At 49.2% G+C, this 26,098-nt stretch overlaps 1 protein-coding gene across 3 annotated transcripts in view; it reads left to right on the plus strand.

Moving 5' to 3' along the window:
* The window catches only part of SRC (SRC proto-oncogene, non-receptor tyrosine kinase), a 59,743-nt gene that overhangs the window by 22,156 nt on the left and 11,489 nt on the right, over positions 1-26,098 (plus strand). For all 3 annotated transcript variants that reach the window (XM_064276068.1, XM_064276069.1, XM_064276070.1), the window contains 5 exons: positions 13,919-14,081; positions 15,156-15,413; positions 16,687-16,786; positions 24,247-24,345; positions 24,501-24,604. In XM_064276068.1, coding sequence (XP_064132138.1) covers positions 15,164-15,413; positions 16,687-16,786; positions 24,247-24,345; positions 24,501-24,604 — 553 coding nt within the window. In that variant the 5' untranslated portion in view covers positions 13,919-14,081; positions 15,156-15,163. The remainder of the gene's footprint in view (positions 1-13,918; positions 14,082-15,155; positions 15,414-16,686; positions 16,787-24,246; positions 24,346-24,500; positions 24,605-26,098) is intronic.

Raw genomic sequence — 26,098 nt, forward strand, 5'->3', positions numbered from 1 at the left:
ATCTCATTGTGGTTTTGATTTGCGTTTTCTTGATGACTAATGAAGCAACCCTGGTGGTGCAGTGGTTAAGGGCTCGGCTGCTAACTGAAAGGTCAGCGATTTGAACCCCCCAGCAGCTCCGTGGGAGAAAGATGTGGCAACCTGCTTCCGTAGAGATTACAGCCTTGGAAACCCTGTAGGGTAGTTCTACTCTGTCCTGTAGGGTCACTATGAGTCTGAATTGACTCAACAGCAATGGGGTTGTGTTTGTTTTTTTATATATTCTGGATTTTAATCCCTATGAAATACATAATTTGCAGATATTTTCTCCTATTCTGTGGGTTGTCCTTTTACTCTCTTGATAGTGTCCTTTGATGCATAAAGTTTTAATTTTGATGAAGTCCAATATATGCATTTCTTTTTTTTCTGTTGTTGCCTGTGTTTTTGTTGTTATGTCTAAGAAACCATTGCCAAATCCAAGGGCAAAAATTTTCCCCTCTGTTTTCTTCTAAGAGGTTTATAATTTTAGTGTTTACATTTAGGTTTGTAATCCATTTTGAGTTAATTATTTCATATGGTATAAGGAATGTGTGCAACTTTCTTCTATATATGGATAACCACTTGTTCCTGTACCATATGTTGGGGAGACTATTCTTTCCTCATTGAATTGTCTTGGAGCCCTTTGTGAAGATCAGTTGGCAATAAAAGTGAGAGTTTATGTCTGGACTCTCAATTCAGTTCTCATGATTTATATTTCTATCCTTATACCAGTACCATACTATCTTAGTTATTATAGCTTTGTAGTAAGTTTTATGATTGAGAAGTGTGGGTCCTCAAATTTGTTCTTATTTCCCAAGATTGTTTTAGCTATTTCAGGTCCCTTGATTTTCCATATGAATTTTAGGATCAGCTTGTCCATTTTTTTTTAAAGGAGCCAGCTAGAATTTTGATAGGGATTGTATGGAATCTGTAGGTCAGTTTGGGGAATATGGCCATCTTAGCAGTGTTCAGTCTTCCAGTGGATGAACGTGGGATGCCTTCCCATTTATTTAGGTCTACAGTAATTTCTTTCAGCAATTTTTGTAGTTTTCAGACTATAAGTTTCACACTTCTTTTGTTACTCTTATTCGTAAGTATTTTATTCTTTTTGGTGGTACCATCAATGAAATTGTCTTCTTAATTTCATTTTTGAATTGTTCATTGCTACTGTATAGAATTAAAATTGGTTTTTATATACAGGTAGTCCCCGACTTATGACATATTCCAGTTACAACAAACTGCATTTATGACTGTCTTTTTTTTTTTTTTGTACATCTTTTTGTTAGTAATATGTACTACATACAACGTTAAAATATATCTAAGTTCTTATGTAATGGTTCCACCATCCTTTATAAAGTTTGGATTTATAAAGATACAATAAAATATAACAAATGCTGATAATAATGAAAACTAAAAAAAAAAGATAGCAAGGCATTCGACTTATGTCAGAACCGACTTACGACAGAGTTGTCTGAATAGAGCTCCATCGTAAGTCGGGGACCACCTGTACTGATCTTGTGCCTTGAAACCTTGCTGAACTTGTTTATTTGTTCTAATAGTTTTTTAGTGGAATCCTTAGGATTTTCTATATGCAAGATCATGTCATCTGCAAATACACAGTTTTACATCTTCCTTTGCAATCAAGATGCCTTGTATTTCGCTTTCTTCCCGAATTACACTGGCTAGAACCTCCATTACAGTCTTGAATAAAAGTGGTGAGAGCAGACATCCTTCTCTTGTTCCTGATTTTGGGGGGAAAGCATTGAATCTTTCACCATGAAGTATGATATTAGATGTGGATTTTTCATACCCATTGCCATCAAGTTGATTCTGACTCATAGTGATGCTATAGGACAGAGTAGAACTGCCCCATAGGGTTCCCAAGGGTGTAATCTTTATGGAAGCAGACAGCCACATCTTTCTCCTGTGGAGCTGCTGATGGGTTCGAAACTTCGACCTTTCAGTTAGCAGCTGAGTGCTTAACCAGGGCTCTTTATCAGGTTGAGGAAATTCCCTTCTATTCCTAGTTTGTTGAATGTTTTTTATCATGAAATTGTGTTGGGTTCTTAAATGCTTTTTCTGCATCTATTGAGATTTGGTGGCGTAGTGGTTAAGTGCTATGGCTGCTAACCAAAGGATCAGCAGTTCAAATCTGCCAGGTGCTCCTTGAAAACTCTATGGGGCAGTTCTGCTCTGTCCTGTAGGGTCGCTATGAGTCCGAATCGACTCGACGGCACCGGGTTTGGCTTTGGTTTATTGAGATTCTCATGTGGCTTTTGTCCTTTATTCTTTTGAAATGATGTATTACATTCATTGATTTTCAGATATTAAACCAACCTTGTATTCCTGGAATAAATTTCACTTGGTCATACTGTGGATGCTTCTGGATTCTACTTGCTAGTAATTTATGTCCATATTCATGAAATATATTGGTCTTGTCATTTTCTTTTTTTATCCTATCTTTGTCTGGTTTTGGTATCATGGTCATATGTGCCTCAGGATGAGTTGGGACTTAATCTGTAGTGAAAAGTTGGTATTAATTCTCCTTTCAGTGATTGGTAAAATTCACCAGGCAGTGGAGCCATCTGGTCCTGGGCTTTTCTTTGTTCAGTCTCTCAAATCTCTTTACTTGTTATGAGTCTGTTCAGATTTTCCATTTCTTCTTGAGTCAGTTTTGATAATTTGTGTTTTCTAGGAATTTGTCCATTCCATTCAGGTTATCTAATTCGTTGGCATGTGATTGTTCATAGTATTTCTTTATAATTCTTTTTATTTCTGTAAGGTAGGTAGTAATGTCTTCTCTTTCATTGCTGATTTTAGTAATTTGGGAATTCTCTCTTTTTTTTCTTAGTCTGGCTAAAGTTTTGTCAATTTGTTAATCTTTTCAAAGAAGCAACTTTCGGTTTCATTGATTTTCTCTATTTTTCTATTGTCGATTTCATTAATTTCTACTTTAATCTGTGTTATTTCCTTCCTTTTGCATGCTTAAAGTTTACTTTGCTCATTTTCTAGTGTCTTAAGGTAAATTTTCTTTTTTTTTTTTAAGGTAGAAAGTTAGGTTATGGATTTGAGATCTTACTCTTTTTTTAATATAGACGTTAACAACTATAAATTTCCCTTTAAGTGCTCAGTGGTATGTTGTGTTTCATTTTCACTCATCCCAAAGCCTTTTCTAATTTCTTTTGTGACTTTTCTTTGACCCGTTGGTTATTTAGGAGTGTGTTGTTTAATTTTATTACATATATATGAGTTTCCCAAATTTCTTTCTGTTATTGATTTCTAATTTCATCCCATTGTGGTTGGAGAGCATACTCTGTATGATTTCACTTCTTTTAAATTTATTGAGGTTTGTTTTATGGACTAGCAAATGGTCTATCCTGGAGAATGTTCCATGTGCACTTGAGAAGAATGTGTTTTCTACTGTTGTTGGGTGACTTATATAGTTTTAATTGTTGCATTGCATTAATGAGTGAGGTTGAGCAACTTGTCATATGCTTAAGAACCTTTAGTTTGCTGTTTTCTGTAAACTGTGGTCATTTTTATTATTTTGTGGGAGCTCATTATGTAATAATGGGAATTGTTACATAATAATATAATATTGTGTATTATTATATTATGTACATAATATAATAATGTATATTTCCCATTATGCAGTAACGGGAAAAAACCCTTGTCCATCGTAAGAGTTGCAGATATATATCCCAGTTTGTTATTTGTCTTTTGAATTTGGGCCATGCAGACATTTCAGATTTTTATATAGATCGAGTTATCATTTTCTAATGGTTTTTAGGTTTTGTGTCATGTTTAGAAACGCTTTTCCCACTCCGAGATTAGAAAATTTATCCATCTCACCCCTCTCCCACCTTTTTAGAGCTTTATGGTTTTATTTATTTATTCTCGGTTTAAACCTGATTGATCTGGAATTTATTGGCATAAGGAGTTGTTTCCTGATGGCAGATCACTTGTCCCAACTCCTTTTCAAAAATAGCCTGTCTTTTACTGACTGGTATGAAATGGCACCTTTATTGTGTATATTAAATTCTCATATATTTGGAGATAATTTTTGGACCCTATGTTGTGTTCAGTTGATTTGTCTGTATGCTGGTACCATACAATTTTAGTTACTGTGGCTTTATAGTAAGTTTTACTATCTGGTTGGTCCTTTTCCCCTTCCTTATTTTTCTTTTTAGAATTTTCCTGCCTATTTTTATGCATTTACTTTTACTTATAAACTTTAAAATTGACTTGCCTAGGTAAAAAAAAAAAAAAATTTTGTTGGAGTTTTTATTGGGATCACATTCAACTTTTAGACTAATTTAGGAAAAATTGGTATCTTTATAATGCTAAGCTTTCTTCCATTTTATTTTCTGATTGTTATTGGTATATAGGTAGATTTTTATATGTTAACTTAATTCCTTGCCATTTTAATTAATTTTCTTTCTGTTTAATAATTTTTCAGCAGATTTTCTTGGTTTTCCCAGATCTGTGTACGTAGCATCTGCAAATAATGATAGGCTATCATCTGCTTTCTAATTCTATTTTATTCCTTCCATTTCTTTTCTTGTCTAATTGCATTGGCAACTATTTAAGAACAAAGTTAACTATCGGATGTGCTTGTCTTTTCTAGACTGCTTCCCTCTGAAGTGACCTTCATAGGCCTGGGTTTCTAATCACCTCCATCAGACAATTCTTCCAGGGCCAGGCACAGGGCTTGGCACATGGTAGAAACTTTGGAGGCTTTTGCTGAACTGTAGAAATAGTTAGAAAAGAGGGCCAAGTTCTGAAAAGGTCTTCCATAGTAATGATAATGATAACTAATATTTTCTGAGTACCTTCTATGTGTCAGGCACTTTACCAGTATTACTTTGTGTTTTTCCCACAACAAGCCTATTAGGAATAATCGCACTGGTTCCCATTTTAGAGGAGTAAACCAAGGCCTGCCTGAGACTGCATGGCTAGGAGGTGACAAGCTGATTTTCTGGCTTTCCGGCCTCAGGCCTGTACTTTTGACCCCTTGTTGATGCTTTTGCTTTCTTAAGAGGGCCCAGAGAGGTGGGTGGTGATGCCAGAGGCTGGCCTTTGACCCCTCTGTGGCCTGTATATTAGGGTGGTGAAGACGGTGGAGTGCTGGACGCCCCAGGGCAGTGGGGGCTGATTCTGACGTCATCTTCCTGGGTATCCTACCCCTGCTGCACTCACTTGCTGTGTGGCCTTGGGCAAAGTTCTGGTTTCTCTGAGTCTTGGCCTCATCTGTGAAGTGGGTACAGTTATAGTCTCTACTTCATTGTGCTGTTGGATGATTGAGTATCAACTGCATGTAAAGTGCCCAGCTCTGTGCTTGGCATTCAAGACCCTTCACCCACTTTTGACTCCTTTTACATTACCCCACTCATCCCCCGTAATGGTAATGACAACAGTAAATGATATTGAGTACTGTTTATTGAGCACTTACCCAGTGCATGGCACATGGGCTCTCTCACTTAATGCTCAGGGGTTAGGCTCAGTATTATCTGCATTTTAAAGATGAGGAAATTGAGAGGTGACGTGACTTGCCCCCAAAAAGATTTAGCTAGAAAGTGGTGGAGCTAGGATTTGAACCCAGGCCTTACTGGAGTCCTCACTTTCAACTCCTAAACTTCCTTATCCCTTCCACCCTTAGAAGAGGTGGAAGTGATGTTCTTCAGAGTTGGGAAGTAAGGAGGGGTATGTTGTGACTGAACAACAGTGTGTTTTGAGTATCTGTGTGTCAGGAGGAGGGCACAGACTAGGCAAAGGCCAGGAGGTGAGAGTGTGGCAGAGCAGAGGGTTGGGGAAGTGATGGGAGAGGCCATGAGACAGTGCAGCAGCACCAACAGCAAGTGAGTGGACCTGAGTGGACCCGAGTGTCTTGGTCATATAGTGCTGCTATAACAGAAATACCACAAGTGAATGGCTTCAACAAACAGAAGTTTATTCTCTCACAGTCCAGTAGTCTAGAAGTCCAGATTCAGGGTGTCAGCTCCTGGGGAAGGCTTTCTCTCTCTCTCAGCTCTGGAGGAAGGTCCTTGTCATCAATCTTCCCCTGGCCTAGGAGCTTCTCCATGCAGGAACCCTGGGTCCAAAGGATGCACTATGCTCCAGTGCTGCTTTCTTGGTGGTTTGAGGTCCCCATGTCTCTGCTCACTTCTCTCTTCTATATCTCAAAAGAGATTGGTTCCAGATACTATCTAATCTTGTAGGTCTCATCAATATAACTGCCACTGATCTGTCTCATTACATTATAGTGATAGGATTTACAACACATGGGGAAATCACATCAGATGACAAAATGGTAGACAATCATACAGTCCTGGGAATCATGACCTAGCCAAGTTGACAGATATTTTTGGGGGACATAGTTCAATCCATGACATTTTACCTTTTGGCCTCCCAAAATTCATGTCCTTGCCACATGTAAAACATATTCATCCCATCATATCATACCAAAAGTCTTAAATCAACTCCAAGTCCAAAATGCAAAAATTTTTCCTTACCTGTGAAATCTAAAAGACAAGTTATCTGCTTCCAAAATTATAATGGCAGAACAGGCCAGTCATTTCCATTTCAAATGGGAGAAACTGGAGGGAAAGAAGGGGTAGCAGGCACCAAGCAAGTCAGCAGAACACATTACATTACCCTTCAAGGCTTGAAAATAATCTTCTGTTCTCTGAGACCATTTATGCAATAGCCCTGCCCTCCAGACCCTAGGTGTTGGCCACACTCTCCAGATTCTGAGTGGAGACCTCTTGGCCCTGGCTCCACCTGGAAGCTGGGATGGCAACTCTGCTTCTTTAGCTTTATATGCACCATTCTCCTAGTCCATCTGAGTGGCTACTCCACCTTTAGAAACACCAGAGGCCATGGTTCTACCCTTTGAAACCTCAGAGGTCCTGGCCATACCTTTTGAGACTGAGGCAGCTTGGCTTTCTGTGTTCCTTGTCTCTTCAGCTTCTGCTTCCTGGTTCCTTGGTCTTTGGGCCTTCGGGCCTCACACCCACATCTGCCCTGCTGGGGTAAGTGTTCCAAAGCTCCGTGGCTCCACTGAGAAGTGCCTGGAGGTACCTCACTCTTCCAGTAAACTTTGGCTGGAAAGCACTCAGCTCTCTCACTCTGTAGTTTGGCTCCAGACAGTATTGGTCTTCTGGTTCTGCTGCTGTCAGTTCTCTGCTGCTGCCAGTCCTCTACCCATTCACAACCGCTTCCACATTTTGGTATCCCTTAGAGCAGCACCCCATTCCTGGTACCAAATTCTGTCTTGGTCATCTAGTGCTGCTATAACAGAAATACCACAAGTGCATGGCTTCAACAAACAGAAGTTTATTCTCTCACAGTCCAGTAGGCTAGAAGCCCAGATTCAGGGTGTCAGCTCCCAGGGAAGGCTTTCTGTCTCTCTCGGCTCTGGAACAGGATCCTTGTCTTCAGTCTTCAGAGCTTCTCCACGCAGGAACCCCAGGTCCAAAGGATGCGCTCTGCTCCCAGCGCTGCTTTCTCAGTGGTATGAGGTCCCCATGTCTCTCTGCTTGGTTCTGTCTTTTATATCTCAAAAGAGATTGACTTAAGATACTATCTAATCTTGTAGATTTCATCAATGTAACTGCCGCCAATCCATCTCGTTACATCATAGTGATAGGATTTATAACACATAGGGAAATCACATCAGATGGCAAAATGGTAGACAATCATACAATACTGGGAATCATGACCTAGCCAAGTTGATAGATATTTTAGGGGGACACAATTCAATCCATGACACTGGGTAAGGAGATCAGGCTATTCCAGAGGAGAGTGATAGGAAGCTCTTGAATTTTTTTTTTTTAAGTCTCATTCATTTATTTTTGAAATTATGACAAAGTTATTTCTAATGTTCATGTCTAGTGATACAGGATCTAAAGTGAAAAAGGGATGTTTCCTTCCCCTGCCCTATACCTTTTAGATGAAACAATTGTAAAGAGTTTGGAATCCTTCCAGAACTTTCTCTGAACCTCTATAGCTCATGCGTGTGTGCGTGTGTGTGAGCATGTGCGTGCACCCGCATGAACGTAATTTCCTTACAGAGATAATTGTAGTTCATGTTTACAGAGTGCCTACTGTGTGCCAGGTTAAGCCCTGTTGCATGCATTATCTCATATCACCCTTCTACCAATCCTGTGATGTAGGTACCATTATTGCCCCCATTTTACAGATGAGGAAACTGAGGTCCCGTGATGCCCAGAGGAAATGCTACACTGCCATTTCCTTCTTTTCACTTAACAGTGTGTTGTGAACATCTGTCATCCTCAGGCTACACTGAGCTCTTATCTTTTAAATAGCTGGACGGCTGTCGACTTAATGAACCATCCCCCTCTGGTGAACACTTAGGTTGTTTCTGGTTATCCGTGGACAGTGTTAAGCAGCGGAAGTGTCCAGTCAACTATGTGGTTTACAGAGATGCCTCTGGCTGTAGGGAGGAAGGTAGACGAAAGAGGGCTACCTGTCCCTGTCTAGGCTCAGGGACGACAACCGCCTGGTCTGAGGAAATGGAGATGGGGAAAGGAGATACGGATTTGTGGAAGATTTAGGAACCAGCCACTTTAGAGCTTTGCATGGACAGGAGCTGTAGGGCTTTGTCCACTGCTGCGTCCCCAGAGCCTAGCACAGGGCCTGACACATGGTAGGTGCCCTATACATATATGGTGAGTGACTGAACAGGATGAGGGTGAGGTCAGCCCTGAGACAGCGACACATGGGAGACACAGATTTGAGGGGAGATGCTGAGACAGCTTGGGCCCCATTCATTGTGAAGTGCTGGGGGCCTTGAGGGAACAGTGCGGTAGGGCCATACCTGGCACCTCATGTGGGATTGGGATAGCATAGGCCCTCTGTGGGGAGAAGTCTGGGGTCTGTGGTCAGGAGTGGCTCCCCAGAGGAAAGGGGGCCTCCTTGCTCTGAGAACCTCATGCACTCCCAGCCCAAAGCTCCCACCACTTCCTCCCAGCCACCAAGGCCTTATCTCTAACTCAGAGTGTGCAAGTGGTGGGAAAAATGTGGAGGGGGTGTTGGTCCTTCTCGAACGGGCGACTCATGGTGACTCCGCGTTTGGGCCCCAGAGCCAGGAGAGCCCTAAATGTGCCTGTGCTTCTCAAGCACACTGTTTCACAGAAGCCTGAATCCTCCAGTTTCTGCTGGGATCTGGGCTGGACTGCCCTTGAGCCATCTGCATCCTTATCTGGTTGCCCTGGACAACCAAGGACATCTGATTGTTCCGTGTGAGAGAGAGGTCCCAAGGGCAGGAGTTCCCACACTGGACCCCTGGATTCCTGCTTGCCTTGAGTGGTTCCCTCTCTCCCATTCTTTTTACTCTCATTGATCCATTGTGACCTTGGGCAATTTTCTCAACCTCCCAGTACCTCAGTTTCCTTATTGGTCAAATAGGGACAATATTAGTATTGGCCTCATAGATTAGCATAAGAATTCGATGAATCAGTATTTGCAAAGTGCTTAGAGCAAGGCCCAGCACAAGGTTCAGGCTCTGGGAGTGTTTGAATATTGTGGGATGATACTTGGTGACAAGGGCCATGTCTTTACAATGTGGCATTGCAGGAACAAAGCAGGGTGCAAATTATACATCCGTACTTATTTTAGTCTTTTGTCTGTTCTGAAAATATTTCCCAGGCTCCTACTGGGTGCCAGGCCCATACTGGTGACCGCAGATGTGGAAGTAGGTCCAAGCCATCCATGCCCACAGGGAGACCACAGTTAGGGCCAGATGGATCCCAGTTTTGTTTATAGACATACATTCATGTGATGCCTGGAGGGAAATCCACCATAGTGCCCAGGTGGTTGTCTTCTAGGACAGGGTTATAGGGCTTTTTTTCTTCTTCTTTGTATCTTTCTGCAGTTCCAAAGAATCCACTGTGAATAGTAACAGTTTCAATTTTGTTGGGGGCCGGCAATGTACCTGGCCCTACCCTAAACAAGTTCCATGTGTTTTTCGCACTAATTCTCCAAGCAGCCCAATGATGTGGGTGCTCTTGTTATCCTCAATTGACAGAGGAGGAAACTGAGGTGCAGAGTTTCACAGTGAGGGTGGTAGAGGCTGGCATTCAAACACAGGTAGTCTGCTCCTGCACTCTGGCTCTTAACCTCTACCCTGCCTGCCTCCCCACAAACAGGTGTTACTTGTATAATCAGAATCAACCACAAAGCCCAAGAAACCCCCACAAACCAATAAACAATTGGTGGCCCAGGCCACCTTAGCATGGTTTTGAAGGACCTTTTATGCTTTTTCTGAGTGCCCCAGTGGGGATCAGTCTCCTTGGCCAGTGTAAGAGCTTTGGGGCCAGGAGCAATGTCTTTTTTTCTCACTCCCTCCCCCAAGGAGGACACATTGTACCCTCTTAGTGCTGGAAGGGCCCTCAAGGCCCATCCATGGCTCCCCTTCTCCCTACATGGTACATGAGCCAAGTACTCATTCTCCCATTCTTGATTACTTCCATTGACGGGGGTTCCCTCCTTAGTACAAGTGCTAGTTCATTCTAAAGGAAATTGGGTTCTTAGAAAGCTCTTCAGAATATACACTCACTGGCCTTTGCATTCAAAACCCTACAAACACATGATGAATGTGATTAATGTCACTGAATTGTACATGTAAAAATGTTGAAGTAGCAAATATTTTGTCAAATTATGGATAACATTGCGAAGAATGGGAATTCCAGAACACTTAATTGTGCTCATGAGGAACCTTTACATAGATCAAGAGGCAGTTGTTCGGATAGAACAAGGGGATACCGATTGGTTTAAAGTCAGGAAAGGTGTGTGTCAGGGTTTTATCCTTTCACCACACCTATTCAGTCTGTATGCTGAGCAAATAATCTGGGAAGCTGGACTATAGGAAGAACGGGGCATCAGGATTGGAGGAAGACTCATTAACAACCTGTGTTGTGCAGATGACACAACCTTGCTTGCTGAAAATGAAGAGGATTTGAAGCACTTACTAATGAAGATCAAAGACCACAGTCTTCAGTATGGATTGCATCTCAACATAAAGAAAACGAAAATCCTCACAACTGGACCAATAAGCAAGGTCATAATAAACGGAGAAAAGATTGAAGTTGTCGAGAATTTCATTTTACTTGGCTCCACAGCCACGGAAGCAGCAGTCAAAAATCAAACGATGCGTTGCATTGGGTAAATCTGCTACAAAGGACCTGTTTAAAGTTTTGAAAAGCAAAGATGTCACCTTGACGACGAGGTGCACCTGACTCAAGCCATGGTATTTTCAATTGCATCATATGCATGTGAAAGCTGGACAATGAATAAGGAAGACCAAAGAAGAACTGATGCCTTTGAATTGCGGTGTTGGTGAAGAAGAATATTGACTATACAATGGACTTCCAAAAGAATGAACAAATCTGTCTTGGAAGAAGTGCAACCAGAATGCTGCTTAGAAGCAAGGATGGCAAGACTCTGTCTTACATACTTTGGACATGTTGCCAGGAGGGATCAGTCCCTGGAGAAGGACATCATGCTTGGCAGAGTAAAGGGTCAGCGGAAAAGAGGAAGACTCTCAACTAGGTGGATTGACACAGTGGCTGCAGCAATGAGCTCAAGCATAACAACAATTATAAGGACGGCACAGAATGGGGCAGTGTTTCCTTCTGTTGTGCAGAGGGTCGCTATGGGTCCGAACCGACTCGATGGCACCTAACAATGACAACATATATTTTAACTACAATAAAATTAAAAAAAAAAAAAAAAAACCCAAAACCCCACAAACAGGGTCCCTGCTAGACTGTGGGCCCTCTTAGGCAGTGCCTGGCCGATTCATTTCTTCGTGTCCCCTGTGTAACTAGCAGAGGGCCTGCTGTGAAATAAAAAAAAAATAGGTGGTGTAAATACTGAACGAGGGAGCAAGTGATAGTGGTTGGAATTCAACTTCCATCAAGCCTGGGGCTTTGGGTAACCGTGTCAGCTGGTCTTACGGGGCACCAATGACATGAGTGCTGATGGACACCATGACCTCAGTGGAACGGGTTGCCATAGAAATCAACCTTCCATGTCCCCAGGCCCCTTGGCCCATCCCTCAGGAGGCCCCAGTGATCCCTTGGGCTGTTAAGCAGGTCTCGCCAGAGCCTCTCCAGACTGCCTTTTCTGAGCTGGAATGTCCCCAGGGATCGTGCAGGCCATGCCCGCATTGTGCAGCCCGATGGCCTGAGGCCCGGAGGCACAGAGACGGGCTAAAGTTCATCTAGGGTGTGGGGTCGCAGAGCTGGGCTTGACTCTCAGGAGAAGCAGCCCTAACCAGTCGAGACTTTCTACCAGCCACAGGTTCTCAGAGGAAATTCTGGACCAATTCCAGGGCTCCAGCATCCTCTGGAGAAGAATGGAAATCCGCTTCCCTGGTGTGTCCAGAACCACACAATATCATAACAGCTGACATGGCAGGGCGGCCTGCTGTGCTCCAGGTGCTCTGTATTGCCCCCTTCAGTGGTCACACCAGCCTCCTCATTTACAGATGCGAAAACAGGGCACAGAGGGCAGTTAAGTCAAGTGCCCAAGGTCACACAGCTACTTGGGGGCAGAGCTGGGACTGAATCTGGGAAATCTGGCTCCAAAGCCCATCCTTATCCACAGTGCCATGCATTGCCTCACTTAAAAAAAAAAAAAAAAATTATATTTTTGGTGAAAGCATATACAGCAAAACAGGTTCCCGTTCAACAGTCCCTGCATGTATTGTTCAATGACATTTGGTTCCATTTTTCACACTGTGTCAGCATTCTAGTTATTTCCATTCTGGTTGTTCCATTTCCATTAACTTTGTCTCACTGCCCCCCAACCTTCTCATCCATGCTTTAGAGTAACTGTTGACCATTTGGTCTCATATTTTTAAAAGAGTTCAGTACTCAAGGGTGACATTCTTTACTTCTTGAGTTAACCGACTATATAGTTAAAAAATGACCTCAGGATAATTTCACTTTAAGGTTTAAAGAGTACCTCAGGGCAATAGTCTCAGGGATTCTTCCAGCCTCGTAGGGCCCGGTAAGACTGGGTTATTTGAAGCTCTGTTCTACATTTTTCTGCCTTTCTGTCAGGATCCATCTGCTGTGACCCTGATCAGGATGTTAGGTAGTGGCAGCTGGTCACCATCTAGTTCTTCTGGTCTCAAGGTAGAGGAGGCCATGGTTCATAGAGACAATTAGTCCTGTAGACAGATTTCTTCTCCAGTTCTTGGGCTTCCTTCCTTCTCTTTTGCTCCAGACAAATAGAGACCAATAGTTGTATCTTAGATGGCTGCTTACAAGCTTTTAAGAGCCCAGACACTACTCACAATACTGAGAGGCTGAACATAAACTTTAAGAGCTGTACTATGCCAATTGATCGAATTGCCCCATGAGACCATAACCCTAAGTCTTTAAACCAAGAAAACTAATCCTGTGAGGTAATTAGTTATGTCTAAGAAGTATCAGCATCTGTAGCCCCTATTTATTTTATATATGTATGTATGAGTATGTGTATATATATATGTATGTATATATATATGTACACACACACACATATATATGTAATTTTTTTGGTTGTTGTTACAAAATGATATATGACATTGCATTTACCAATACATCCTTTTTCTTGTGTATAACTTAGTGGTATCAGTTACCCAAGTCAAGCTGTGCACACGTCACCCGCATTCGTGCTCCTTTTCCCATCACCATAAACAAAAAGTGCCTGCCTCACTCTTGCTCATAGAATGTTCTTCGGGAGGGTTGAAGGAGATTTTGGGTCTGGTAGGGCTTGCCAGATTCAGAGCCTGATGAATAGTGACTCAGAAGTCAGACTCATTGTAACTTCTTTTTTAATCATATCTGTACAACAGCCCTGAGAAATCTGCTTTATCCCTGCTTTGCAGATGAGATGCTGAGGCCCAGATAGGGGAAGTAACTTGCCCAGGCTCACACAGTGGGGAGAGTGGAGCAGAGCCTTCTGTTCAAGACTCCTGACTTCACACCTGGTATTCGTGCTGAGACCTCAGGCTGTCTCCCAGGTCTGGGACAGCCCCTGCCTTCCAGGAGGTAAGGTGCTGACCCAATCAGGGCTGCCAAAATAGGGGAGCTGGGATGGGCAGCCATGATGCATGGGGAGACCCCAGCCAGGCTTCGTAGGAATGAAGTTGAGCCAAGTCCTGTGGGTGGGGAAGAGGGAGACAGGAGCGGGTAGCAGAGCCAAGGGTGCCACTGGGGGAGTTTTCAACTTGATTCCCTCTGCGTTTCCAGTCTCTGCGCTTCCCAGCTCTCTGGCTGGGAAATCTCTGAACTCTTAACTAATCACTCATTCACTCACTCGTTCACTCATTCAACTGTTTATTGAGCATCTACTGTTTGCTACGTACTGTGCTAGGCACTGGGAACACAGCAGTGAACAAGATAGACAAAAACCCACAACAGTAATCAAACAATCATGCAAATTAAAAAAATCAAAACTGGGCCATGTATTTACAAGGCATGGCCCAAAAGTCGGTGGGGGGCGGGGGGTGGTTGACCCAATCAAAGGTTTCGGGAACGTGTCTTGAGAAGGTGACTTCAGGGCTGAGAACTGAAGGAGACATGAGTTACCCTGGTGAAGTGGTCAGGGAAGAGCAGTCCAGGCAGAGGGAACAGTGACCTCCTAGCAGTCTCTCCTTCTGCAAGGCCTTTCAGCTGGACCACTCCCTTGATTACCACATTTAGTCTTTCCCCTGGTGTTAGTCCATTTCTATCAGCCACATGTTCATTTAACAAACCATCAGTGAGCCACTCCTGTGTGCCAGGTGCTGGGGCATAGACATGACGTGGATACTGTCCCTGTCCATGATGGAGGGGCAGAAACATTGACTTGGAGGAGTAGGGGAGTTCAGGGCTTCTGATTATGCTTCTTCTGTGCCTGGCCCTGTACCAAGGAAGCCCTTTTTAGGTGTCATCATTCCCATTTTACAGATGAGCAAACTGAGGCTTCAAGAGGCTAACTTACTCAAATCCCACAGCACCACTTTTTGGACTTCAGTTTTTCCATCTGTAGAATGGGTAGGGTGGAGGCCATATAAGGGGCCCAGGAGGCCCTGCCTGTGCCCAGCGTCTCCTTTTCACCCAAGGATCCCCTCTTGTCTCCAGCCAGGACCATGGGCAGCAATAAGAGCAAGCCCAAGGATGCCAGCCAGCGGCGCCGCAGCCTGGAGCCCACCGAGAACACCCATGGTGGCGGTGGGGGAGCCTTCCCCAGCTCACAGACCCCCAGCAAGCCAGCCTCTGCTGATGGTCACCGCGGCTCCAACACGGCCTTTGCCCCAGCAGCTGCCGAGCCCAAGCTCTTTGGAGGCTTCAACTCCTCGGACACAGTCACCTCCCCACAGAGGGCAGGGCCACTGGCTGGTCAGTGGGCCTGGGGTGAGGGTGCTGCGGTGTCCTGTCCCTCTTGGCTGGGCAGAGGCTGTTCTGCCAGGCGGCTGTGTGCCCTGGCGCAGAGATGCCCTCTCTGGGCTGCGGTTTCTTTCTCTCACTAAAGGGGAAGAGTTACTTATCCTGAGGACCTTTGGTGGTTTCCTGGATGCCAAGGGTGGGGAGGATTTTGTAAATTATAAAGGGTGGTACTTGGTACACACTCAAGGACACGTTTTTATCCATGGCCTTTGGGGTGAATCAGATGCAGGGCATAAGGAGGCCTAGAGACATAGAAGTGGAAGACAACACCAGATGGGGGAAACTGAGGTCCCGAGATGGGGGTGGTTTAGGCCAAAGGGGTCCTCAGGCAGTGTGGGGACCAGGTCTGAGGCTGCTGCTCCATGGTCCAGGCTTGGCCCCTTGCATAGGTCAGTGCAGAGCTAGGTCAGGGTAGGTGGCCAGTGTGTGGCAGAGGGGCCTCTGTGGGCCACCCAGGCCCAGCCTGGGAGAGGGAATGGGGCTCCAGGAAGGCCTGGTCTTAAGGTGCTGAGTTGCACCCCTTCGCCCTCTGCTGGCACTTCAGGGCACAGCAGCCCCAGGCAAGCGATGCTCAGACGGACCATCTCCGAGACATCAGCGGCAGATATTCACACAAACGTGCGCTCTTACTTCAACACACTCAGACAGAGCCACACAGATGTGGATACATACACATATTCAAAGATACCCTCACAGGACACAATCATGCTTAGCTAGAGACACCGTCAAAAACACTTATGTTCAGTGCACATACAGACATGCACTCAGGGATACACGGGTGGGTGTGGGCCCCTGGGCACAGACACACACTCGAGTTCAGATGTACAGACACACTGACATACACACGCACACACACTCATATGCACACACAACCGCATACTCTCAGGTGAAGACACAGCAGTACACACGCAGTCAGAAACACACATGCAGGACACAGACACATGCTGAGCTAGAAACACCACAGGCTCCCAGATGTATACGTGCACATACAGGACATGAGCACCCACAAACACACAGAGACACATGCTCAGGGGCACGGACAGGCCCGGACCCTCAGACACAGACTCACAAACACACCCATTCATTTGTTGAAGACATACTTTTTGGTCTCTACTATGTGCCAGGACTCCTGGTGCTGGTGACACAGGAATACATAAAACAGACAACACCCCTGTCCCGCAGCTGTGGCCCCTGCCGCCCTGACACTCTCTGCCCCTCTCTGCAGGTGGAGTGACCACCTTTGTGGCCCTCTACGACTATGAGTCGAGGACAGAGACTGACTTGTCCTTCAAGAAGGGGGAGCGGCTCCAGATTGTCAACAACACGTGAGTGCTCCCCTTCCCCATTGCCTCTCAGGACGGCCCCTTGGGTCTGGCCCTGGGCCAGAGTCACCCCTGAGCATCCCTGCAGGCCATGCCAAGTCCAGAGCCAGAGAGCAGTGGAACAGTCAGTGGGCAGAGCTGAGTATCAGGGCTCCAGAGCGCCAGGAGCCTCCAGGAAGCTGTAATGGGGCTGTTGGGGATAGTGACACAGGTGGTGGTTGTTGGCTTGGGACTCTGGGCAGGCAGATGTCTGGGTCCAGTAACTAGAAATGGGGTGTGGGGCGGGGGGCAGGGCAGAGAATGGATCATCAGAGCATAGCATCCCAAATCCCAGACCCTGCAGAGGGGCATGTGGTCAGGGCAGAACTGAGCCCAGGACCCAGGACTGTGCCCTCATTAGTGACTTGTGGCTGGAGGGCCAGGGAGCCAATGAAGCCAGAAGTCTCCAGCTGTGGGGGGAGGGGCTCACATTGGGAAGGTTGGGGACAAAATATGCAATCTGAGCAGGATCAGGATTGGGCATGAGGATAGGATGTGGATAGGATATGGAAGGCAGGGCACTGTGGGGGTGTCTGGTTCACCTCCAGGACTTCAGCCTTGTGGGGTGGGGGGAGCCTGGAGCCAGGCTGGCCTAGGGGGGCCTGGAAGCCTCCTGCCAAGCTCTGAGGTACTTATGGGCAGGGAACAGAGAGGAGTGAGCTGGGAGGGGTGTGGGGTTCTAGCCCTGGGGTGGGGGTTCTTCCCTCCCCTCCCCACCTCTCCTGTCCCTTCTCTTCTGCATGGCTACCAAGAACACAGTGGCTGGGTGGGTGGGGCAGAACAGGGTGTGGGGGGCTGGGGGAGAAAAGGAGGTACAGTGCCTTGAGGGTGACTGAGGCTTCAGGCCATATGTCAAGTGCAGGAACAGGGCTACCAGCAGAGGGTGGGACAGAATCCCACGCCCCACAGCGTTTCTGCTGCCCCCTCTGCAGGGAACTCCCTGCAGGGCTCCCCTTCTACATCCCTGGCCCATGCTTGCTCCCTCCAGTCCTCTCTCAGCCTCTCCCTCTCTCTGCTTCTCTTCTGCTGGCCCTTAGGAGGAAGGTGGATGTCAGGTGTGTACGCACTGTGTGGGCAGTGGGCTGGGTGGGGCGCTTTGCTGGGTGGGGAGGGGCTGCTATTCTGTTCTGCATGTCCTCCCATCCCTGGTGTCCCTGCCTGTGTGCCTTGGCTCCTTCGGCTGCATATCCTGCCCTCCCCAGATTCCCTAGCTTCCCCTCGCCCCATACACCGGTTTGACCAGGCCGCAGGCTCTGACCCCAGGCCGAGTGGGTGGGAGGGTCCTCCTGACATCCCTTTCACTCACTGTCTCAGCCCCCTCCCGCTCTGCCTTCTTACTACTTTACCCCCTCCCCATTCTGCCCCCACATTGAGTGCCAGCTGCGTGCAGGGCTCAGTGTGGGGGCCCAGTGAGGCCTGGGTGGAGAAAGCCATGTCCACACCCTCCTGGAGCTGAGTGTGGCCGGAGTCAACTCCAGTCACCCAGTCCAGGCTGAGGGGCAGGCAGAGGCTGGGGTCAGCTCAGCCGTTTGGAGGCCCTGCTGTATGCCTCCCTCTGGTGGTGACACAGGAGCCCTGAAGGCAGGTGGAGGGGCTGCTCAGGGAAGGATATAGGGCTGGAGAGGGGTGGACGCCTTCAGGGCCATGGAAGTCAAGAAGGCGCTAGAGGGCAGAGCGGACTCGATCCCCAAGCATCCTCAAAGGCCTGGCTAAAGAGGTGGAACATCACCATCCCAGTTATCCTTGCTTGTTCATGCCTCCCTTCCCTTGGTGCATGCAGTTCCTTCTGCTTGAAATGCCCTTTCTCTCAGCTCTGCCTGGCAAACTCCTATTCATCCCTCAAGACCCAGCTCAGGAACTCCTTCTCTGTCAGGCAAAAGAGAGTAGAGGTGCCAGGTGCTTTTACCCACGTACCTTGCATTTACTCTTTGTTACAGTCCCACCAAGGTGTAGTGATAGGGGAGGGAGCTGTCTCCATTTTGCAAATGAGGAAACTGAGGCTCAGAGATGTGAAGGCACTTGCCCAAGGCCACACAGCTACCAAGTAGCAAAGCCAGGAATGGAACTTGGTTAGAAGCTCTCTCCCCTGCCTCAAACTGTTGACTCTGGGGGAGGGGGCTTCTCCAACCTTCTATTCCCTTGCTTGTCAGACTCCTGGTACAGCCCCAGCTAGCTCCCTTGTCATCAGCTGCTTCCGTCTGCCTCTTGCCTCAGACTGGGAGCTCCTTGAGAGCTGCCCTCTGGTCTTTCTCACTTCTGGGCTCCCACGCCACTTGTCACTCAGCACAGGGTTGTGCATTGGGGTTACTCAGCCAGCGTTGGTGAATGAGATGAATGAACAGTGATAAAACTGCCACCGTTCATCACACCCATACTTCATAGTGTGTATGAGCTGAGTCCTGTGCCGAGCACTCTAGGTCAGGTTTTTTTATGTATGTGTCCCTACAGCCCTGTGAAGCGGGGACTCTTATTTGCTCCCTTTTACAGATAAGGAAACTGAGACCCAGAGAAGTAAAATGGCTTGCCCAAGGTCACACAGCTAATATGGCAGAGCTGAGATGGGTGGGCAGGCCTGGGGCTCAGTAGAGGTGCAGGTGAGGCGGAGTCAGGATGGTGGCTTTGTGGGACGGGGAGAATCGCACTCCGCAGTGATGGGGAGGGCATCTCAGGTGGGGCCACAGCTTGAGCAAAGGTGTGGAGCCAGGAAAGGTCAGGGAACTTTGATTCTGCCTCTGTCCTCCGTCTGTCCAGCCCCTACTCTTCCTTCTTGCTGCTTTCTGGGATGGGCTAGGCAAGGTTTGGCCAGGCCTGGAGCTGCCAGGCAGGCCAGAAGTGATTGACTCCTACCCATGGGAAGCCCCTGATTTGGGGAGAGGGGATAGGTCAGGAGCCCTCCCCCCATCATGACACTCAGCCACTCATTTGCCTGAGAGGTTGCTGGTGGTGGGGTTAGTGCTGGCATTACGGGAAGAGGAGGGATAAACGGATCTGGGGAGCCTAGTGGAAGAAGGACCACCCAAATTGGAGGTGTTCAGTCTCATACCTCACCCAGGGACTACGCTGCTTGTCCTTTCACCATTATCACCTACCCCTACCCCCCATATTGCCCTGTATGAGTGAGGGGCTTTTGGAGTCCAGCCTGGGAGGCCCAGCCCATGGGGGTCTGGATTGGGGTCAGGGGAGGTGGAGAGCCTGAAGATGAACGTGTCTGTTGGTGGGGTTTGACGAGGCCTGCCTGGGTTGGGGTCCTCACAATGGCAGGCCTGGGACCTTGCTCCCTGAATCTTTGTGCTGACTGGCCCTGAGTGTTGTGTGGCCCTGGGTTCAAGGAAGCCCACTGGGGTCTGAGGTCTGAGTGCCCTGAACCCACTGACCTGGTATCTGAGTTCCTGGGAGTTGGGGCCTCTTGGGGTCTGCCTCCAGGTTGCTCCCTGAGTTGCCCCTTCCTTCTACCCAAACTCCAGCAGCTTCATTGGGGGAGGTCTCCAGTGGACATAGCCAGGCAATAGCACTTCAGCTGTCTCTTGCCCCCTTACCCTGGGCACTCCAGCTTCTCTACCCCCCATGGGGCAGGGTCACCTCAGAGCTTCAGAGCCTCCTCCAAGGACCCTGCCCTCCTCACATTCCCTTCACCTCAGACCACATGCCTCTGGCCTCAGGGCTTGGAAACTTGGCTAGTGACAATCCAGGCTGTCTGGCCACTGCCTGGGCTCCAGCCAACCTCAGCCCGAGGGCTGTTGGCCTCAGGGCTGGGCCATGCCAGCCCAGCAGCTCATCTGCAGTCCCCAAAGTGTTTCTCTGATGAGTCCCAGTAGCCCAAGTGAGTTAAAAATAATAGTGCCCCAGCCCGGCACAGCTTTCCAGCTTCCACAGCTGCCCATACCCCAGATCTGCACAAGGATTAGGGTGCAAAAACGAGGACCTAAAGCTCAGAGAAGTGAGGTTACATAGCTAGTGAACAGCAGTCAGGATGTAAACCTGTAGCTCGGGGACTTCCGGCCCAGTGCCTTCTCCTCTGGCCCCATGGGGAGGCTGAGGGGCCGGGCAGGGAATGTGTGATTGCCTTCCTTCTTTCCCTTCTTTCTGCCTGTCTGATGGGGACCAGGTCCCAGGGAAAGCGCCGGGTGCAGCAAATCTGCCCAACCCAATTAATGCTTCGTCACTTCCGACTCTGGGCTCGGGCTGGCGACCCTGCCAGACTGGACTGCTGTGGGAAGCCGTCAGGTCCCTAGGAGGGAAGTAGCCCCAGACCTTTAGAGAGCGGGCTTGCAGCCACCTATGGCAGCTTTGAGCCTCCCAGTCCTTAGAGGTGGGAAGATGAGGATTGATGCCTCCATTTCACAGGCAGGCAAACTGAGGCCCAGATGGTTATCACAGTGATTATCTCAGCTAAACCTGACTTGATGCGACTCTTTACACATTTTGCCTGCAAGGATGATTCTGTGACTATGATCTCCTTTTATTGATGAGGAAGCTAAGACCCAGAGAGGGCAGGACACTTGCCCAAGGCCACACAGCAAATCCTTGTTAGAGACTGGGACTGAGCTGCCTTGGCTTTTAAAAACATTTTGGAGGGCCTGGAGGGGCACTATGGATTTAGTTTTTTTTTTCTTTTTTGGCCGGGTCACAATACTAACAGCTCATGTGTATTGAGTACTTACTATGTGCTGAGCCCTTATAATCCCCGTGGGAGGGAGGCATGAGTATCCCCATCCTACAGATGAGAAAACGAGGCACTAGAGGAACTGGTATGGTGCCCCCCTAAGCACTCTGACTCTGTGACATCTAAAACTAGGGCCAGGCCAAAGTTGGATCTTGGGTCCTTTATTAAGATACAGTACATACCCATGCCTGCTCCTTGTGAAATAAAACCCCCAAAACTGGACTGTGAAACCCATGCATACGGGCTGATGTCGGGGAGCTGGAACTCTGCTGGCAAAGTTGGGGTAACACCAGCAGGCTGGGTGCTCCTTGTTTCTGGACCCCACTTGGCTGGCCTCTGAGCATGTGCTCCCTGCATGCCTTCCACCCTGCTGTGGGTGGCTTAGGGGCTCCCTGGAGGCCGGCCAGCTTGAAGGCTCTGGCTTTATTAGGTCACCTCATTTTGTGACCTCCGACCCTAGACTTTGGCCCAGTCCTGGTACAGCCTGTCTCCTGCCCCAGCCCTGCCTCCTCCTCTGTCTTCTACTTCCCTCAGGGTCTCTGAGCCTCCGAGGCCTGGGGGAGGTGCAGAGGGCCAGGCTGTTGGCTGCAGGCACTCAGGTGCCCTGGTACCTACCCCTGCTTTCCCATTGACCTGCTATGTGGCTTTGGGCAACTCACTGCCCCTCATTTTTCCCATTGGTGAGGGAAGGCTCTGGACTGGAAGATCTCAGAGGGCTGTTTCTGTGATTTGAGTCCTTGCTTTGTAGCTTTGGGCAAGTCCCTGCCCCTCTCTGTGCCTCAGTTTCCCCAGCTTTGCAAAGAAAGTGCTGGGCTGCTCCAGCCTGGGTTCTTTGTATTCTTGGGCTAGTCCCTGGACACCTCTGAGCCACAGTTTCCTCATCTGCAGGATGAGGCCTTGAGGATCAAACAGAACAGACGTGTGCAGACACCTCCAGGTGGGCACACAACAGGGAAGTGGAGGGCAGTTTTGAGCATCCAAGGGCTTTTTTCCTTGAGGTGGGACTAGCTTCTTACTCTGGGGCCCTCCCTCTTCCCCAGGGACCCCCACATGAGCTTGTGCCCCAGCTTGAGTGAGCATACAGGGACTGCACAGTTGGGTCAGGCCACGCAGCCCCAATTGTACCGCCTTTGCCTTACCGCATCCAGCAGGGACCCTGTGCCCTCTGGTTCAGCCTTAGCCCACCTGGCTGAACCCCAGGGTATGGCACTTACCTGCTCTTACAGGTTGTCAGAGAGCTCCCCAGCCCTGCCCTCTCACGGCCTCAACTTCTCCATCTTCAGACGGGGCTGAGAAATCTGGCCGGGGTGGCTCAGAAGAGCTGGGAGCCAGAGACCCGGGTTTAAGTTCTGACTGTGTGACTATGGGCAAGAGCCTTTCGCTTTCTGGGCCCCGGCAAGGAGGATGTTCCATTTACTGTATGTCTTCTCAGGGCCACAGGGAGGCGAAGAGGCAGCCTTGGGTTAAGACCAGCTCAGCCATCTATGAAGTCCCACTTCACTCTGTAGGGAAGGGTTCCCTTTTGTCTGGAGTCAGGAGCCTGGGCCTGGCTATGTGACTTTGAGGAAAGGCTGTTGCTTCTCTGGCCTCAGCCTTCCCATCTGTACAGTGGGTGTGGGAGGGGGATTGGACTCTCTTGCCCCACCAGTGATGTCCCCTCATTCCCCATGGACCCTCTCCCTGTCCCCTTTGGTTGCTTTGGATGTGAGGCCTCTGCCGGCTGCCCTGCCCTGCCCTGCCCCCATCCCCCAGCCCCGCCTGGCTCTCCTGCTCTCTCCCTTGCACTTTCTGCCTCTCACCACCCCCATCTCTGCCTCTTCTCTCCTGTTGGGCTCTCGCTTTCTCCTCCCTCCTCTGTGTCTCTGGACCCCCGCTCCAGCCAGACCTGGTTCACATTCAGATGGCTGCAAAGGTACTTCCACCCCCTCCCCACTCCCACCCAGGCCCAAGGGACCCGACCATGCCGGGAAGCTCCTCCTGTCCTCATCCCTATCACCTCCGCCTCATGGGGCAATTAGTGTAGAAGTGCCCTGGGTACTAGGGGCTCTGCCACCTCGTCCCCTCTGACATGACACGCCGTGTGACTCTGGGCAAGTCCTACCCCCCTGGCCTCAGTTTCTGCCTGCAGATGGGCAGCTGCAGGAAGAGGCCTGTAGCGATCAGCTGAGGGGCCCTTAGGTGTGACCCATGATTTGTGACAGAGGCAAGCATTGCTTGAATTTTCAGGGTTGGGACCTGGATTGTCATCAGTCCCCAAAAGGGCCACCCCCCTGCATCTCCCCAGGTCTCACCAGCTCCCCAGGACTGGGCTTCCAAGCCTCAGGGCTGGGGAGGCCCTGAAGGTCTGACTTGACATCCATCTCAGGCAGGGGTCTTCTCTCTGCCATGGCTTGCTTGCCCCAGAGACGGAGCTCCCTCCTCACTCCCTAGGCAGTTCTTGGCTTCATTGTTGGCTTCCATCTGAAGGGAAGCAGATTACTTCTCAGCCCAGGACTGTCCCTGTGGATCGGGCCTCAGGCTGCCCAAGGTCGGTCCTGGACAAAGCCTGTCTGAGCTGGCTTTGGCAAGGAGGCAACTGGGGCGAGGAGGGGAAGCGTTCCAGGCCAGCTCCACCTGGAGGCTGTGTGGCTCAAGCTGGTCCACTGCCTTCCTGAGCCTCACTCTGCCTGAGGGGCCCCGCACAGCACCCTTGAAGACTGCAGGCTCTGGGGCCACTGCTGATGGCTGCCTCTCCTTTGCTTCCTCCCTCTCCCCTGCTCAGAGAGGGAGACTGGTGGCTGGCCCACTCGCTCAGCACCGGACAGACGGGCTACATACCGAGCAACTACGTGGCGCCCTCCGACTCCATCCAGGCTGAGGAGTGAGTATCAGCTCCCTGGTTGCCTGTCTGCCCACTGTCACTGCAGTCCGAGCTTCTCTCATGAGCTGTTCAGGGCCCCAGGCATATCCCAGGGAGAGGGGCTATGGGTGAGCGAAGCCTGGACCGCGAACACCATCTCTCTCCCTCCCACCTAGGTGGTACTTTGGCAAGATTACCAGAAGGGAGTCAGAAAGGTTGTTGCTCAATACGGAAAACCCTCGAGGGACCTTCCTAGTGCGAGAAAGCGAGACCACGAAAGGTATGAGCACTGCTGCTGGGCAGCGGGAACTGGGTCTTTTGTGGGTTGTTTGAGCTGGGTATTGTGGAATGAATAGGAGTTAGTTATGTGGAGTGTGGTGGGAAGAGCCCTCTAGGTGGAGACTCCAGCAGAATTAAAGCCAGGGAGGTGCATCTGAGAAACACTGTGTTATCTGAGTTGGCAGAGGTGCCGCCAAAGGTAAGGCTTAGCCTCTCTGGCCCCAGTTTCCTCAGGTGGGGAGCGGAAACAGGTGGTCAGGAGGACTGAGGATCACACGGCAAAGGCTTAGGGTGGGTGCTGATCCAATGGATCCCTCTCCTTCCCTTTCCCCAGGGGCCTCTGGGGCTGAACTGGGTCTAGGACCTGGCTTTGCTCTTCTCCCAACAGTCCTGGCCCCTGCACCTCTCCTGTCCCCCCAACTGGAGAATGCAGATCCCCTTTTCTCTCCAGCCCCTCAGAAAGTGGGTCACAGGTGCCCCGTCACCATGGTGATGAAGCTGGGCTGCTTCATGTGGGCTTGGGGCTCACGGGAGCAGAGATGGATATACATGTGCATACCACACATGGTCTAGGCATGTGTGTGTGCACCAGTGGACATGTTGCTGTGTAGAGTGAGTTGTGAGTTTGTCCTCATGCCCAAGGAACCAGGGAGCATGTACCTCTGTGAGCATGTGGGGCACTGGACATGGCGCCCCTATGTGTGTGCACAGGTGGCCCGGGGTTGGCCTTGGGCTCAGGCCTGTGCCTCCCACACACGCATGGCCTGGGCTGTTTACAGCAAAGTGTGGTTGCCCAAGTATGGGCTTTGGAGACCTAGGGTGTGGGCTCAAGTCCTAGCTCTGTGCTTAACATTCTGGGTGACATGAGGCCAGCCACTTTCCCTCTCTGGGCCTCAGTTTCCCCTGCCTAGGGACTGTCCAAAAAGAAGGTCTTTGGGGGGCTAGGGGCTGGACTTACAGCATAATGCTGGCATCCTGCTGGGCCAAGCTCCCTAGAAGGGCCTTCTCTGGCTACTGACTCCTTCTCTGGCCACTGAGGCTTCTTCTCCCCACTTCCCCCACTCCAGGGCTCAGTTTTGCCTGCTCCCTGGTGCCACCCAAGGCATCTCGGGCTCAGGGCGTCAGAGGCTTCTAGCCAGGCCTGCTGCACATGAGGAAACTTTCCCAGCCCAAAGCTTCTCCAGGCTTAAGGGAAGCCCAGCACAGCCTTGGCAGCTCTCAGGCCCAGCCAGCACACAGTCACCTGCCCGGCTGCCACAGCCTTAGCCGACTCCTGCCTGAACCTGGACCCAGTTCAGGAGGAAGGCGGGACAGGGACAGTGCCCCACAGGCATACCCAGAGAGGGGAGCAGTTGGGCCAGGGATACACAGCCACTTGGGGTCATTCCTAGGCTCCCAGCAAACACTTACTGAGCACCTACTGTGTGCCAGGCCCTCTTCCTTGTGTCTCATTGAACCTCCCAGGGATCCGGGAGTACCCCCACTGTACAGAGGA

The sequence above is a fragment of the Loxodonta africana genome, chromosome 24 (assembly GCF_030014295.1).
Source record: "Loxodonta africana isolate mLoxAfr1 chromosome 24, mLoxAfr1.hap2, whole genome shotgun sequence".
Taxonomy (NCBI): Eukaryota; Metazoa; Chordata; class Mammalia; order Proboscidea; family Elephantidae; genus Loxodonta; species Loxodonta africana.